Raw genomic sequence first — 19009 nt, 5'->3', positions numbered from 1 at the left:
AAACAACTTAAAAAAAAAAACCCAGGGTCAAGACGGACAGAGTGAAAGTGTTTAAAAGCTGTACTTTTGTTTTCATCCAAAATTAAAATAACCATGAAAAAAGAATATATATCTTTGCATCACACAGGATCCCAGCAGGGAACAAATGGCCCTGCAGATGGGGTAATGGAGGACAGCTTGCTAAAGGGTCTGTTTATAAAGGTGTGAAGAAGTATTAAGGTCAGCAGTGCCCAGCTAGGCACCACTAAGACCTTACTTAAGCCCGAAGGGCAAGAGGAGGGAAAGATTTTCAGAAGCCAGCGCAGGGGCCTTCTGTGGTCTTTGGTGGAAGGACCCCAACACCACAACTCTCCAACAGGAAAGAGACCAACACAGCAAACGGCCTGGTCCCACTCCTCCAGCCTCCTTCCCTGCTATGCTATTCCTTGCCAAACCCCATCAGGAGCCAGAGGACCAGAAAACCTTTCGATGCAGACCCTGAAGGTCAGCCTGTCACGCATAGAGGAGGATGGTATAAGATAGAGATGGGAGAGTAGAAAGTGGTTTTGAAGTGACAGATGGAAATAGCCAGCTGGGAATTACCACTTGGAGACATTCATCGTCTAGAAAAATACCAATGAAAAAATTGGCCCTGCTTTTAAAAACTGTTTTGTTTTTATCATTAAAATGTTAAATTCTGGATAATTGGAAGATAGCTTTTAAAATCTTTCATACTAAAGCTGCATTACAGGCTGTACAGGAAAGCTAGGCAGCTAGCTACATGTGAGTTGTTCATCACTCTTCTAAAATGTGAGTTTTGATAATTAACCTCATCAAATATTTAAGGGAGAGCATTACTCTACCCACCATTCCCCCCACCCCCCGTGTACTTAAAATACATTTTAATACCTTAGATTTACACTTTGCTGCACAGCAGTAATTAATACAGCATTGTAAATCAACTATACTTCAATTTTAAAAAAAGAATTAAAAAAATAATGTATTAAATTACAAACCAAAACAGGGAGCCAAATGCCCTGACACCCAATCCAGAGTTATTTATCTGGTCTGTATCAGGGATACAGAAGCAAAGCAGAAAATATTCAGTGCATGGAATTTATTTAATTTTTTTCAAACTTGTGGAACTTTGGTCTCTCTTATTTGAGTAGAGCTCAAAGAGATCAAAAAAAAAATACAGTTTCCCCTCAAAATCTTAGATTTAGAAGTTTGGGGGAGATTTTTTAAAGTTCTCTATTAGAAATTTTCCTACCCTCCCCTCTCTCTAGGGAGCTCTGGTGCCAGAATTAAATAGCTTTGTGGAGGCATAAATCTCAGAATCTTTAGTTCCTCCTAGGAGTTATAATCCATATCCGTTCTTTTAATTGGAGAGTAGACCGTTAGCTTGTTTTTTCAGGGTCATAGCAATAGTTATTTTACTTGTAAGAGAAAGGCTATTTGTAGTAAAGGCTTATTTTGCCCAGTAAGAATTCTTTAACCACAGTGACGATGATTATTGTTTGTGCGGGGCTGCAGAAGAAACCACACTCTGGAGATCAGGGCTGTGGAGTCAGGAGGAAACCTCACTCCTTGTCTGGTACTGATCAAGTCCCTTCAGCCCCCAGAGCTTCAGTTCCCTCAAGTCTAAACGGGGTATGTGGCTTGTTACTAGAATTACCTGAGATCACAACTCAAGATTCTGTTAGCAGATGCCTCCTGAGACAGGAGAGCTTTACAAAGTTACATGAAATCTAGGAAATGAGAAGCTCCTAAAGGAAGCCAGAAGGCAGTAGAAAAAAGGAGACCCTCAGGCAGCGGGTGCCGCCTCCCCTCCCGGTCTCCTTTGGTCTTGGAATTTTCTAGCGATGTGTGGGGGAGGGAGGAGGGGGATGAGTAAGGGAGTGAAAACATCAGTACTGGCCAGCAGTAAGTCTTTGGGCTTTGAGACATCTCGGGGCTGAATTATATAAATTAATGTTTAAAATTCTTCTGCTCCCATCTAGGGTGTTTTCAGCGATCGTATTGGGCGCCGTGGCTCTAGGACACGCGAGTTCCTTTGCTCCAGACTATGCTAAAGCCAAGCTGTCTGCAGCGCACTTATTCAGCCTGTTTGAAAGACAACCTTTGATTGACAGCCACAGTGAGGAAGGCCTGCGGCCTGTGAGTTCTCTGCTGTCTGATCAGCACTTAATTTTTTCCTAAAGGTTTGCTGTCTGCTAGATCATGTCGACCGAAAAAAAAAGGCACAACGTGAGAGTTGTGAGTTAAGTTTTATTCGGGGCAAAATGAGGACTGCAGCCCGGGAGACAGCATCTCAGAGAGCTCGGAGAAACTGCTCCTAAGAGGGAGGGAGAAGGTCAGAGTTCCATAGGATTTTAGTGAAAGGGGCGCGTGCAGTTAAGCACGCATTTTGGCAGAGCCTTGCTACTGGTCACAGGAGCAGATGCCCCCATTAACGATTGTAGTGCTTTTCTAGGTACGAGAAGATGCAAGAAATTGGGTTCATAAAATTTTCTGCTGAAAATACCTAACTATCTGAAGGCCTGTTCTGCCAGTTTCTCCCAGAGCACAGAAAGCCTCGTTGCTGATCTCCACCCTGAACTCCTTTCAGGGGGTGTTGAAGGCTGGCGGCTGCCACAGTTTGTGACTTTGTCCTTGTAGAGGCAGATGGCAAGTGGCAATTTTTAGCTGGCAGTCGCAACCACAGGATAAATTTGTAGTGATTACACTCACATTCACTTCACTGGCTTTGTGATAGTTACAAGGCTAGTAATATTTGGCCAACTTTCCTGGCATTTTCAAATTTCATAGGGGGTTGCAAGGATGAACACATCAAAAGTAAAGAACCCCCAAATCCAGATGTACTAGAACTGAATAATTTCCATGAAAATGGAGTCATTTCTGCGTGGAAGGTATGTGCCTATAGCTCTGTGTGTAATTGCACTAGCAATTTGGCTTTCATCACATATTGTCGTCACAGCGTTACGACTGGTGAGAAGGCCACTTTATTCAGAGTAGGAGGAATAACCCTTTACTATCCCCAAACTTAGATCTCAGTGTTGTGTTCCTTGCATAACACAAGCCGCTGCACGTTTTAATGCAGGCGAAGCAGCGTGGATAAAGTGATGGGGACTTAACACAACCGTTTTGGAACTTCACCAGGTATTTCCTGTTCTGAGAAAATAGCTGTGCCCAGTGAGGGAGATAAAGAGGCCACCAGGGCTGCAGGCAAGGGCTGTTCACTGAGACGGCAGGTAGAAACTGCTCTAAATCCCCAGGCCTCTGAGCCTTGGGCCATTGACTTGGCTCCAGCCGCAAAATCATCAGTTGGGAAAACTAAATATTTGTCTTCAGTGAACCAGAAATTTTGAGTTAACAACTCTGTAATATGACTCTCTTTAACCTGTACCCCTGGCTCCCATCTTCATTTTATATAACAACTTGCTACCAATACTAACTGGTGCCAGTACCCGTACTGAATATGAATTGTATGTTTCTCTGCTATAGTGTTTGGTAAAGCTTCCTTGAAATTATGCTTTTTTTTTTTTAATTTATTTTTGGCTGCATTGGGTCCTCATTGCTGCACGCGGGCTTTCTCTGGTTGCGGCGAGCGGGAGCTACTCTTTGTTGCGGTGCGCGGGCTTCTCATTGCGGTGGCTTCTCGTGTTGTGGAACACGGGTTCTAGGCGCATGGGCTTCATTAGTTGTGGCTCACGGGCTCAGTAGTTGTGGCGCACGGGCGCAGTAGCTCCGTGGCATGTGGGATCTTCCCGGACCAGGGCTCGAGCCTGTGTCCCCTGCATTGGCAGGCAGATTCTTAAGCACTGCGCCACGAGGGAAGGCCTTGAAATTATACTTTTTATTCCAGTCATTATCAGACCAATTACAATAGCAACATAAAGATACCTATTTTTTAGGATAAGTTTGAAGGAAATGTGACACTTAATGAAGTCGTGTTCAACTATCCCACGCGGCCAAACGTGCCCGTGCTTCAGGGGCTGAGCCTCGAGGTGAAGAAGGGCCAGACGCTGGCCCTGGTGGGCAGCAGCGGCTGTGGGAAAAGCACGGTGGTCCAGCTCCTGGAGCGGTTCTACGACCCCTTGGCTGGAACAGTGGTGAGCACACTTTCTTAAATTAGTAACTTGATTAAAGGCAGTATTTCAAGTGGCTAAACCAATATTCCCATAATGGAAAAAACTGGACAAGACCTATAACCCTAGCTGATGCGATGACCACATTCTATAAACCCCAAGGTGGCACCCATAGTCAGACAAATATATGGGGACGACAGGGTAGAACTTCAGGAGTTGAGTGAAGTTCAGAAAGTACTGAGTATGAAGTGGATCTATGCCCTGCCCTGGGCCTTCTGAGCCAGCGGGAGCCTCCTGCGTGAACACTCACTTGCTTCCTGGGTTATAAAGGTAAGCCGCACAGTCCTGCCAGAGTTCTGAGTAGACTCCCAGGACTCCCTCCCCTCCTCCTGCATTGCCATCTCTCTCTAACCCATACTCCAGCCCTCTCATATTTGGCTTTCAGCATTGATGTTGTGGTGTCTAGCCCCTGGCCCTCTTCCATGAGGGGAGACTTGGCTCTTACCAATAATGCCTGCATTTCCCATTACCTTGGGATGGTACCCACTGACCTAGCCCAGGAAGCCCACCCCCATTTAGAGTCACCAGAATGTTAAACCTTGTTGTTTCTTTGGGGAAAATCTTATGCTTCCACTATTACAATTACTCTGAAGGTATGAATATGGGCAAACCAGCTCAACAATACTCTGTAGGTATGCTGTGCTAATACTACAGTGGGAATTTCTTTCTATAGAGGGCAGGACTAGTTGGACTTGTATTTCTTCACCGTGCCCTTTGCATTGCTGGAAGCTGTATTCTCAGCACATCACAAGGCTCCTCTAGAAGCATCATGCCTCCTGCTTACAGCAAACAAAAAAATAATCAAAACCACCATCAACAAAGCCAGTTTTCCAAAGATAAAGATACTGCCCTTTGAGCTTGTCCACTTTCCATTGAACTCTTGTCCTTAGTTTTATCAAAAAGAGAAATGGGGAAGTTGAAGGCTGGTAGTTCTCAAGTGAAAGAGAGGTAGAGGTAGGAAAGGAGATAACCAGCTTTCAAAATCTGGGGCCATGCTGCTGATCTGCTTTTTTTCCTGGTGTGCCTGGAGGAGGGGGATACAGTCAAGGTGAAAGGTTGCAGTTGTTCAGGTGACAGCAGATATGAGCAGGACACCTAACTGCATACTTCTTAAAGGCAGAGGACGGTACACTTGCCTGGATGAGGGCAGGTAGGAACAAAGAAAGTAATGTGGAAAGACGGGGCCAAACGTGCCACCATTTTTCTGGGTAGAACAAGAAAGGGATGGCCTAGTCAACATAAAAAAAAAAAAAAAAAAAAAATCGTTTTGTTGGCTGTGTTGGCCTCCAGCAGTGTAAGAGCTTACAGGCTGTGAGGGTTGGTATTTCACAAACTGCTGATACCCATGTGCAACAGTCCTCCTAGTAACTTACTGTTTAGTTGGTTTTTTTTTTTTAAGCCCTTCTTATAGTTTGTGGACTTTGGTTTTCAGCTCCTAGATGGTCAAGAAGCAAAGAAGCTCAACATCCAGTGGCTCAGAGCCCAACTCGGAATTGTGTCCCAGGAGCCCATCCTGTTTGACTGCAGCATTGCCGACAACATTGCCTATGGAGACAACAGCCGGTCTGTAAAGATGTCTGAAATTGTGAGTGCCGCCAAAGCAGCCAACATCCATCCTTTCATCGAGACCTTACCCAAAGTAAGTGAACTGGTAGCTTCCTAGGCTGATACCAGAATCAACTGCAAACTGTTTTCCTCCTCCAACAGTTCCCAAAGTTATACTTCAAAGTCTTGTAACAGAACTTGCCTCTGTACTAGCACTGTGACCTTGGACAAGACACTGAAGTCCATGATACCAAGTTTCCTTACTGGTAAATGGGAAAATTAGGCGTGGTGTCTACCTCGTACAAATGTTGTGAGAAGCAAACGAGGTGATGTTAAGTCACCTCAAACTGGTGGTTGAGGGCTTTGTTCGTACTGTAGCCATGTTTGCTTTATTCCTTACGGTACTTTCTTTTTTAAACATTTTATTTTGAGATAATTACAGATTAATGGGCAGCTGTAAGGAATACAGAGATCTTGTGTACCCTTGACCCAGTTTCCTCCAACGACATCTTGCAAAACTAATAGGGTATTGCAACCACGATACTAATTTTGATACAATCCACTGATCTTGCTCAGACTTCCCCAGCTTTATTATACTTGTCTGCATTTGGATACGTTTGTAGTTCTATGAAATTTTATTGCGTGTGTAGATTCATGTATCCACTACCCCTGTCAAGATATGGAACGTTTTCATCACCACAGATTCCTCATGTTGCCCTTTCATAGCCACACACCCCTCTTCCCTGCCCTTACTCCCCATGACCCCTGGCAACCACTAACTGTTCTCCATTTCTGTAATCTTATACTTTAAGAATGTTATGTAAACATAGGTACAGTATATAACCTTGTGAGATTAGCTTTTTCCCTCAGCATAATTCCCTGAAGCTGTTGTGTATAACTGTAGTTCATGCCTTTTTATTGCTGAGTCGGATGGCTCCATGGTCTGGATGGCCCGCAGCTTTTAAAATTTTTATTGGGGTAGAGTTGATTTACAATGCTGTGTTAGTTTCTGGTGTACAGCAAGTGAATCACTTATACATATCCATTTATCCACTCTTTTAGATTCTTTCCCATATGGGCCATTACAGGGTACTGGGTAGAGTTCCCGGTGCTGTACAGCAGGTCCTCATTAGTTACCTATTTTATACACAGTCGTGTGTGTGTGTCAATCCCAACCTCCCCATTTATCCCCCTCCCCTTACCCACTGGTAACCATAAGTTTATTTTCTATCTGTAAGTCTATTTCTGTTTTGTAGAGAAAAGGGAACCCTCTTGCACTGTTGGTGGGAATGTAAATTGATACAGCCACTGTGGAGAACAGTATGGAGGTTCCTTACAAAAAGTAAAAATAGAGCTACCATATGGTCCTCAGCTTTTTTAACTAGTCACCTGTTGAAGCACATCTAGGTTGTTTCCGTTTGGGCTATTAAGAGTAAAGCTGCTATAAATACTTGTGTACAGGTTTTAGTGTGACCCTACATTTTTATTTCTCTGCGATGAATGCCCAGGAGCACAACTGCTAGACCATATGCTAATTGCTTGTTTAACTTTTTAAGAAACTGCTAAACTGTTTTCCAAGGTGGCTCTGCCATTTCATTTTCCCACCAGCAAGTATGAGGGATACAGTTGCTCTGAATCTTTGCCAGCATTTGCTGTTGCCACTATTTTTTCTACCATCCTGATAGGTGTATAGTGATATCTTACTGTGGTTTTAATTTGCGTTTCCTAATGGCAGAGGACGTTGAACATTTTTTTATATAGTTATTTGCCATCTATATTTCCTCTTTGGTGAAATGTCTTTCTTTTCATATCTTTTGCCCATTTTTCTAATTGGATTATTTTTTACTGTTGAGTTTTGACAGATTTTTATATATTCATGTTACTAGTCCTGTGTTGGAAATGTAGTTTGCAAATATTTTCTCCCAGTTTGTAGCTTATTTTTTCATCCTTTTAACAGGGTCTTTTTCAGAGCTTCGGTTTTTAATTTTGATGAGGTCCAATTCATTTTTTCCTTTTGCAGACTATGCTTTTGATGTCAAGTCCGAGAACTCTTTGCCTAGCCCTTGGTCCTAAAGATTTTTCTCCACTGTTTATTTTCTAAATTTATGCTTTTACATTTTACTTTTAATTTCACACTCCATTTGAGTTAATTTTGGTATAAGGTTGTTTTTCTTTAGTGTTTTATTTCTTTGGAGGACTGTACTCTCCAATTTCCACGGTCCCCAACACTCCCTATTTATTACCTCATTATAGCAGCTATGACTATAGCCAAATTGCAGTGAAATCAATATAGATTTGAAAAATAAGAGTTCAGTGAAACAATTTTCACAGTGACTAGTAACTTGATCTTATATTGAGTGCTGTGTATGTATTTTTTTTTCTCTTGATTATATATTCCTTAAGTGTAAGAACACAGACAAATTCATTTTTATACTTCCCACAGTTCTGGCATAATAGGTAGCTGGTAAATATTTAAGTGAATGAATGAGTTTAAAAAAGAATAAACTAGGCTCCATATGAGTCACGTGAATATTTCAAATAAAAAATGTTATACCTTAAACACTAACATGTAACCATGTTAGGACTCCAATGATAGCAGATCAACTGACATTTTGATAATGGTAGGAATTGGAGAATCTGTTGCAGCATACCATTGAAAACTAAGGTCATTAATTTTCTAGTTTGATTTTGAAAATGAATGTCCTGTTAAAAAAATTAAATGGACAACTTGGTAGTTGTTACAGAAACTTTTTAGTGATTCTAAGTAATTTTTTCTTATAATTAGAACTGTCAAGTGTTAAGAAGTAAAAGTTTATTCAATATGTCATTAGAATTTTTCTGAGCTAGAACTTTATTAACTTTCTAATGGCTAACTTGCAGAAATATGAAACAAGAGTGGGAGATAAGGGGACTCAGCTTTCAGGAGGTCAAAAACAGAGGATTGCTATTGCCCGAGCACTCATCCGACACCCCCGAATTCTACTGTTGGATGAAGCTACATCAGCTCTGGATACTGAAAGTGAAAAGGTATGGCCTCCTACCTCATGTCCCATTTAATTTATAAAATAGACTTCTTTGTGCAGTCAACCATGAAAAAAATAGATAAACACACTAACAGCTCATACAGCTCAATATCCAGGGGGAAAAAGAAACCCAATCAAGAAATGGGCAGAAGACCTAAATAGTTATTTCTCCAAAGAAGACATACAGATGGCCAACAAGCGCATAAAAAGATGCTCCACATTACTAATTAATGGAGAAATGCAAATCAAAACTACAGTGAGGTACCACCTCACACTGGTCAGAATGGCCATCATCAAAAAGTCAACAGGGACTTCCCTGGTGGCCCAGTGGTTAAGAATCCACCTACCAATTCAGGGAACATGGGTTGGATCACTGGTCCTGGAAGATCCCACATGCTGCAGAGCAACTGTGCCACAACTACTGAAGCCTGCGCACCTAGAGCCCACGCTCTGCAACAATAGAAGCCGCCACAATGAGAAGCCCATGCACCGCAAGGAAGAGTAGCCCCTGCTTGCCACAACTAGAGAAAGCCTGCATGCAGCAACGAAGACCCAACACAGCCATCCATCCATAAATAAATAAATAAAATAAATAACATTTTATTTATTTTTTAAAAAGTCTACAAATAACAAATGCTGGAGAGGGTGTGGAGAAAAGGGAACTCTCCTACACTGTTGGTGGGACTGTAAATTGGTACAACCATTATGGAGAACAATATGGAGGTTCCTTAAGAAACTAAAAATAGAGTTGCCATACGATCCAGCAATCCCACTCCTGGGCATATATCTGAAGAAAAACATGTTCTGAAAGTATACATGCACCCCAATGTTCATTGCAGCACTGTTTACAATAGCCAGGATATGGAAGCAACCTAAATGTCCATTGGGCATTTGGGCATTGGGCATGACGAATGGATAAAGAAGATGTGGTACATATATACAATGGAATGCTACTCAGCCATAAAAAAGAACAAAATAATGCCATTTGCAGCAACATGGATGGGCCTAGAGATTATTATACTAAGTGAAGTAAGTCAGAGAAAGACAAATACCATTATGATATCACTCAAATGTGGACTCTAATTTAAAACTGATACAAAGGAACTTATTCACAAAACAGAAATAGACTCACAGACATAGAAAACAAACTTATGGTTGCCAAAGGGGAAAGAAGGGGAGGGATAAATTAGTCTGGTTTTAAAATGTACACACTACTATATATAAAATAGATAACCAACAAGGACCTACTGTATAGCACAGGGAACTATACTCAATATTCTGGAATAACCTATATGAGAAAAGAATTTGAAAAAGAATACATATCTGTATGAATACATACCTGTATATGTATAACTGAATTACTCTGCTGTACACCTGAAATTAACACACCATTGTAAATCAACTCTATTTCAATAAAATTTTTAAAAATACGCAAGCACAGAAAAAAACAAATGTAGATAGCGGTTATTTTGAGGTAGAATATTTTTATTGAATCCCTTCCAGCATTTTCCAAATTTTCAAAAATGACCACATATTACTTGTATAAAATGTTATTTTTTGCACTTTTCATTTCCTTTAGCACATTAATAATGGAAAACCTGGGAAATAAAATACTCAAAAGTGAAGTAGTTAAGTTTAAATCATTTTGTGACTAGTGTGAGAATCCATTTTTATTACAAAGAACATAACTATATGCAAGATGGATTATGTAGCTACCCACCACCAGTCCCTCCCATCAGGAAATTTGCACAAGCCTCTCAGATAGCCTCATCCACCAGAGGGCAGACAGCAGAAGCAAGAAGAACTACAATCCTGCAGCCTGTGGAACAAAAACCACATTCACAGAAAGATAGACAAGATGAAAAGGCAGAGGGCTATATACCAGATGAAGGAACAAGATAAAACCCCAGAAAAACAACTAAATGAAGTGGAGATAGGCAACCTTCCAGAAAAAGAATTCAGAATAATGACAGTGAAGATGATCCAGGACCTCGGAAAAAGAATAGAGGCAAAGATCAAGAAGATGCAAGAAATGCTTAACAAAGACCTGGAAGAATTAAAGAACAAACAAACAGAGATGAACAATATAATAACTGAAATGAAAAAATATACTAGAAGGAATCAATAGCAGAATAACTGAGGCAGAAGAACAGATAAGTGACCTGGAAGACAGAATGATGGAATTCACTGCTGCAGAACAGAATAAATTAAAAAGAATGAAAAGAAATGAAGACAGCCTAAGAGACCTTTGGGACAACATTAAATGCAACAACATTCGTATTATAGGGGTCCCAGAAGGAGAAGAGAGAGAGAAAGGACCTGAGAAAATATCTGAAGAGATTATAGTCAAAAACTTCCCTAACATGGGAAAGAAAGTAGCCACCCAAGTCCAGGAAGCGCAGCAAGTCCCATACAGGATAAACCCAAGGAGAAACACGCCAGGACACATAGTAATCAAATGGGCAAAAATTAAAGACAAAGAAAAATTACTGAAAGCAGCAAGGGAAAAACGTCAAATAACATAAAAGGGAACTCCCATAAGCTTAACAGCTGATTTCTCAGCAGAAACTCTATAAGCCAGAAGGGAGTGGCATGATATACTTAAAGTGATGAAAGGGAAGAACCTACAACCAAGATTACTCTACCCAGCAAGGATCTCTTTCAGATTCAATGGAGAAATCAAGAACTTTACAGACAAGCAAAAGCTAAGAGAATTCAGCACCACCAAACCAGCTCCACAACAAATACTAAAGGGACTTCTCAAAGTGGGAAACACAAGAGAAGAAAAGGACCTATAAAAACAAACCCAAAACAATTAAGAAAATGGTCATAGGAACATACATATCGATAATTACCTTAAACATGAATGGATTAAATGCTCCAACCAAAAGACACAGGCTTCCTGAATGGATACAAAAACAAGACCCATGCATATGCTGTCTACAAGAGACCCACTTCAGACCTAGGGACACATACAGATTGAAAGTGAGGGGATGGAAAAAGATATTCCATGCAAATGGAAATCAAAAGAAAGCTGGAGTAGCTATACTCATATCAAATAAAATAGACTTTAAAATAAAGAATGTTACAAGAGACAAGGAAGGACACTACATAATGATCAAGGGATCAATCCAAGAAGAAGATATAACAATTATATATGCACCCAACATAGGAGCACCTCAATACATAAGGCAACTGCTATAAAAGAGGAAATCTACAGTAACACAATAATACTAGAGCACTTTAACAGCTCACTTACACCAATGGACAGATCATCCAAAATGCAAATAAATAAGGAAACAGAAATTTTAAATGACACAATAGACCAGCTAGATTTAATTGATATTTATAGGACATTCCATCCAAAAACAGCAGATTACACTTTCTTCTCAAGTGTGCACGGAACATTCTCCAGGATAGATCACATCTTGGGTCACAAATCAAGCCTCAGTAAATTTAAGAAAACTGAAATCATATCAAGCATCTTTTCTGACCACAATGCTATGAGATTAGAAATGAATTACAGGGAATAAAACGTAAAAAACACAAACACATGGAGGCTAAACAATACGTTACTAAATAACGAAGACTGAAGAAATCCAAGAGGAGATCAAAAAATACCTAGAGACAAATGACAATAAAAACACGACAATCCAAAACCTATGGGATGCAGCAAAAGCAGTTCTAAGAGTGAAGTTTATAGCTATACAAGCTTACCTCCAGAAACTAGAAAAATCTCAAGTAAACAATCTAAACTTACACCTAAAGGAACTAGAGAAAGAAGAACAAACAAAACCCAAAGTTAGCAGAAGGAAAGAAATCATAAAGATCACAGCAGAAATAAATGAAATAGAAACAAAGAAAACAATAGCAAAGATCAATAAAACTAAAAGCTGGTTCTTGGAGAAGATAAACAAAATTGATAAACCATTGGCCAGACTCACCAAGAAAAAGAGGGAGAGGACTCAAACCAATATAGTTAGAAATGATAAAGGAGAAGTTACAGTAGACACCACAGAAATACAAAGCATCCTAAGAGACTACTACAAGCAACTCTATGCCAATAAAATGGACAACCTGGAAGAAATGGACAAATTCTTAGAAAGGTATAACCTTCCAAGACTGAACCAGGAAGAAATAGAAAATATGAACAATCACAAGTAATGAAATTGAAACTGTGATTAAGAATCTTCCAACAAACAAAAGTCCAGGACCAGATGGCTTCACAAGTGAATTCTACCAAATATTTAGAGAAGAGATAACACCTATCCTTCTCAAACTCTTCCAAAAAATTGCAGAGGAAGGAACACTCCCAAACTCATTCTATGAGGCCACCAACACCCTGATACCAAAACTAGACAAAGATACTACTAAAAAAGAAAATTATCACTGGTGAATATAGATGCAAAAATCCTCAACAAAATACTAGCAAACAGAATCCAACAACACATTAAAAGGTCAATACACCATGATCAAGTGGGATTTATCCCAGGGATGCAAGGATTCTTCAATATACGCAAATCAAACAATGTGATACACCATATTAACAAATTGAAGAATAAAAACCATATGATCATCTCAATAGATGCAGAAACAGCTTTTGAACAAAATTCAACACTCATTTATGATAAAAACTCTCCAGAAAGCGGGCACAGAGGGAACCTACCTCAACATAATAAAGGCCATATACAACAAACCCACAGCAAACATCATTCTCAATGGTGAAAAACTGAAAGCATTTCCTCTAAGATCTGGAAGAAGACAAAGATGTCCACTCTCACCACTATTATTCAACATAGTTTTAGAAGTCCTAGCCATGGCAATCAGAGAAGAAAAAATAAATAAAAGGAATACAAATTGGAAAAGAAGTAGTAAAACTGTCACTGTTTGAAGATGACATGATACTATACATAGAGAATCCTAAAAATGCCACCAGAAAACTACTAGAGCTAATCAATGAATTTGGTAAAGTTTCAGGATACAAAATTAATGCAGAGAAATCTCTTGCATTCCTATACACTAATGATGAAAAATCTGAAAGAAATTATGGAAACACTCCCATTTACCAATGCAACAAAAAGAATAAAATACCTAGGAATAAACCTACCTAAGGAGACAAAAGACCTGTATGCAGAAAACTATAAGACACTGATGAAAGAAATTAAAGATGATACCAACAGATGTAGAGATATACCATGTTCTTGGATTGTAAGAATCAATATTGTGAAAATGGCTATACTACCCAAAGCAATCTACAGATTCAATGCAATCCCTATCAAATTACCAATGGCATTTTTTATGGAACTAGAACAAATCATCTTAAAATTTGTATGGAGACACAAATGACGCCGAATAGCCAAAGCAGTCTTGAGGGAAAAAAACGGAGCTGGAGGAATCAGACTGACTTCAGACTACACTACAAAGCTACAGTAATCAAAACAATACGGTACTGGCACAAAAACAGAAACATAGAGCAATGGAACAAGATAGGAAGCCCAGAGATAAACCCACACACCTATGGTCAACTAATGTATGACAAAGGAGGCAAAGATATACAATGGAGCAAGACAGTCTCTTCAATAAGTGGTGCTGGGAAAACTGGACAGCTACATATAAAACAATGAAATTAGAACACTCCCTAACACCATACACGAAAATAAACTCAAAATGGATTCAAGACCTAAATGTAAGACCAGAGACTATAAAACTCTTAGAGGAAAACATAGGAAGAACACTCTTTGACATAAATCACAGCAAGATTTTTTTTGATCCACCTCCTAAAGTAATGGAAATAAAAACAAACAAATGGGACCTAATTAAACTTCAAAGCTTTTTCACAGCAAAGGAAACCATAAACAAGATGAAAAGACAACCCTCAGGGGCTTCCCTGGTGGCACAGTGGTTGAGAAGCTGCCTGCCAATGCAGGGGACATGGGTTCGAGCCCTGGTCCGGGAATATCCCACATGCCACAGAGCAACTGGGCCCATGAGCCACAACTACTCAGCCTGCGCGTCTGGAGCCTGTGCTCCACAACAAGAGAGGCTGCGATAATGAGGGGCCCGTGCGCCATGATGGAGAGTGGCCCCCACTTGCCACAACTAGAGAAAGCCCTCCCACAGAAACGAAGACCCAACACAGCCAAAAATAAATATACATTAAGACAACCCTCAGAATGGGAGAAAATATTTGCAAACGAATCCACAGACAAAGGATTAATCTCCAAAATATATAAACAGCTCATGCAGCTCAATATTAAAGAAAGAAACAACCCAATCCAAAAATGGGCAGGAGACCTAAATAGACATTTCTCCAAAGAAGACATACAGATGGCCAAGAAGCATATGAAAAGCTGCTCAACATCCAATTATTAGAGAAATGAAAATCAAAACTACAATGAGGTATCACCTCACACCAGTCAGAATGGGCATCATCAGAAAATCTACAAACAACAAATGCTGGAGAGGGTGTGGACCAAAGGGAACCCTCTTGCACTGTTGGTGGGAATGTAAATTGATACAGCCACTATGGAGAACAGTATGGAGGTTCCTTAAAAAACTAAAAATAGAACTACCATATGATCCAGCAATCCCACTACTGGGCATATACCCAGAGAAAACCATAATTCAAAAAGACACATGCACCCCAATGTTCATTGCACCACTATTTACAATAGCTAGGTCATGGAAGCAACCTAAATGCCCACTGACAGATGAATGGATAAAGAGGTTGTGGTATATATATACAATGGAATATTACTCAGCCATAAAAAGGAACAAAGTTGAGTCATTTGTTGAGACGTGGTTGGATCTAGAGACTGTCATACAGAGTGAAGTAAGTCAGAAAGAGAAAAACAAATATCGTATATTAACGCATGTATGTGGAATCTAGACTAATGGTACGGATGAGCTGGTTTGCAGGGCAGAAGTTGAGGCACAGATGTAGAGAACAAACATATGGACACCAAGGGGGGGAAGCGGCGTGGGGGGGGGATTGGGGTGGGGGTGTGATGAATTGGGTGATTGGGATTGACATATGGACACCGATGTGCAGAAAATTGATGACTAATAAGAACCTGCAGTATAAAAAAACAAACAAAACAACTAATACTAAACTTTCTTTGGGTTATTATTATGGAAATATGTTAATATAAATGTTTCAGACATGAAATTTCTAAAAATCTTGTATGTTCTGGTATAATGTTATAAGTCATAATTCTAGTTATTAGTATGGAAATATGTTAATATAAATGTTTCAGACATTACGTGAAATTTCTAAAAATCTTGTATGTTCTGGTATAATGTTATAAGTCATAATTCTAGTTATTACTTTAAAATGTATATCCCAGAAATAACTAAATTTCCTTGTCAACTGCATTATTATGAACTTTCATCAAATCTTTAACCGTGCTCATTTTTAAGTCTTTTGTCATTTACAGACAGTTCTGGGTGTACTCTGATGCTTTTGCAAATTTGTTCCTATAAAAGGGTTTCATCTTCAAGGAATTCATGGAAAAGACTCTGACAAGTACAGGTTTCTGGTAACTGACTATACTGCTTAAGTGAATGAGTAAGCATTTTCAGAACTCTAATGGAAAACTGATGAACTCATAAAAGTGCTAACAAAAGATCAAGATAAAAAAATTAATTACATGGGACTGAGTGAACTGATGAGGATTATAATTTTTGTGACTTTCTGTTTGAATAAAAAAAAAAATCCCACAAGGACTCAGAGGCAAAAAATATACAAATCAATTTTCACTGCAAAGTAAAGGAGCTGTTACAGTGGAGGATTACTGGACTGAATGTCAATATTATGACATAGTATGAGTGTGTTTCATGTTTGGTAATTGCAATCATTGTTGCTTTTGTTGTGGTCATCCATTTACAATGCTTGGTGTCAGTCTATTTATCTCTTGTAAAAATAAAATACAGTGTGTGTGTGTGGAAAAAAAAAGATGGATTATGTAAAAACATGCATAAAGCTAAAGATTCAAAATGAGACAAGAAAGGTAATTTTCTTTTGTACATATGGTAAAATATTTAGATTTCCTTTACAGTTAAAACTTATTTCTACAATTTTTAAGATAAGGCTTCTGTTTTGATTTATCAATAGATTGTCCAAGAAGCTCTGGACAAAGCCCGAGAAGGCCGTACCTGCATCGTGATCGCTCACCGCCTGTCCACCATTCAGAATGCAGACTTGATAGTGGTGATTGAGAACGGCAAAGTCAGGGAGCATGGCACACACCAGCAGCTGCTAGCACAGAGAGGCATCTATTTCTCTATGGTCAATGTCCAGGCTGGGACACAGAAGTGATGAACTCTTGTTATAGTGTATCTTAAAAATAAATTCAAATCATTCTACAGCTTTTTCTGATTTAGAGACTTCTTTTCTAAGTCATCATAAAATATAGGTATATCTTATTCCATATCAATTTAGAACATCCAATTTGGGGTTGGATATTACAGCATTTGAAATGTAGGAGTTAAAAGTAACATCTGGCTTGATGAAGTATGAAAACAGCCTAGCTATGAGTTACCAAAAACATATGGAGAGAATATCACTCAACCATAAAAAAGAATGAAGTAACGCCATTTGCAGCAACATGGGTGGACCTAGAGATTATCATACTAAATGAAATAAATCAGAGAAAAATACCACATGCTATCACTTATATGTGGAATCTAAAAAAAATATATGATACAAATGAACTTATTTACAATACAGAAAAAGACTCAGAAAACAAACTTATGGCTAGCAGAAGGGAAAGGGGGGAGGGATAAGTTTGGAATTTAAGACCAACAGGTATGCACTACTACATATAAAAATAAACAGCAGGGGTCTACTGTATAGCACGGGGAACAATATTCAATATCTTGAAATAACCTATAATGGAAAAGAACCTGAAAAAAATATATATAGATATAAAACAGAATCACTTTGCTGTACACCTGAAACACTATAAATCAACCATACTTGAATAAAAAAATTTAAAAATCATATGGAGAAAGTGAAGAGCAAAGTTTAGGTATATAAAACTGTAGAATTAAGATTCAATGCAATCCCTAGCAAATTACCCAGGACATTTTTCACAGAACTAAAATAATCCTAAAATTCATATGAAACCATAAAAGACACAGAATTGCCAAAGCAATCCTGAAGAAAAAGAACAACCCAGGAGGCATAACCCTCTCAGACTTCAGAGAGTACTACACAGGTACAGTAATCAAAACAGCATGGAGGAACTTCCCTGGTGGGGCAGTGGTTAAGAATCCACCTGCCAATGCAGGGGACACGGGTTCAAGCCCTGGCCCAGGAAGATCCCACATGCCACAGAGCAACTAAGCCTGTGCGCCACAACTACTGAGCCTGCGCTATAGAGCCCACGAGCCACAGCTACTGAGCCCGTGCGCTTGGAGCCCGTGCTCCGCAACAAGAGAAGCCACCACAATGAGAAGCCCACGCACCGCAACTGAGAGTAGCCCCCACCTGCGGCACCTAGAGAAAGCCCGCCTGCAGCAATGAAGACCCAACACAGCCAAAAATAAAAATAAATTAATTTTTTAAAAAGTACTTAAATGTAAAGGTTTAAAAAAAAACAGCATGGTATTGGCACAAAAACAGACATATGGATCAATGAGACAGGACAGAGAGCCCAGAAATAAACCCACACACCTATGGTCAATTAACCTTTGACAAAGGAGGCAAGAATATACAATGGGAAAAAGACAGTCTCTTCAGCAAGTGATGCTAGGAAAGCTGAACAGCCACATGTAAATCAATGAAGCTAGAACACACCTTCACACCATACACAAAAATAAACTCAAAATGGCCTAAAGACTTAAACATAAGACATGACACTATAAAACTCCTAGAAGAGATAATAGGCAAAACATTCTCTGACATAACTTGTACCAATGTTTTCTTAGGTCAGTCTCCCAAGGCAATAGAAATAAAAACAAAAATAAATGAATGGGACCCATTCAAACTTACAGGGTTTTGCACAGCAAAGGAAACTATAAACAAAATGAAAAGACAAGCTGCAGAATGGGAGAAAATATTTGCAAACAATGTGACCGACAACGGATTGATTTCCAAAATACACAAACAGCTCATACAACTTAACAACAAAAAAACCTAATCGAAAAATGGGCAGAAGACGTAAACAGACATTTCTCCAAACAAGACATACAGATGGCCAACAGGTAAATGAAAAGATGCTCAATTTCACTAATTATCAGAGAAATGCAATTCAAAAGGACAATGAGGTATCACCTCACGCTGGTCAGAATGGCCATCATTAAAAAGTCTAC

At 39.3% G+C, this 19009-nt stretch overlaps 1 protein-coding gene across 1 annotated transcript in view; it reads left to right on the top strand.

Annotated features, from left to right (window-relative positions):
- ABCB4 (ATP binding cassette subfamily B member 4) overlaps positions 1-17012 on the top strand; it is a gene marked incomplete at both ends in the record, with an annotated part of 75312 nt that extends 58300 nt beyond the window's left edge. Inside the window, 5 exons of the mRNA XM_079711497.1 lie at positions 1980-2136; positions 3894-4091; positions 5560-5766; positions 8553-8699; positions 16809-17012. Of these exons, the coding sequence (XP_079567623.1) occupies positions 1980-2136; positions 3894-4091; positions 5560-5766; positions 8553-8699; positions 16809-17012 (913 nt within the window). The remainder of the gene's footprint in view (positions 1-1979; positions 2137-3893; positions 4092-5559; positions 5767-8552; positions 8700-16808) is intronic.
- Between the last annotated feature and the right edge of the window lie 1997 nt (positions 17013-19009).

Source organism: Hyperoodon ampullatus, assembly GCF_949752795.1.
Source record: "Hyperoodon ampullatus genome assembly, chromosome: 9".
NCBI lineage: Eukaryota > Metazoa > Chordata > Mammalia > Artiodactyla > Ziphiidae > Hyperoodon > Hyperoodon ampullatus.
Note: the sequence above shows the minus strand (reverse complement) of the source record. Positions and strands in the feature narration are given on the sequence as shown.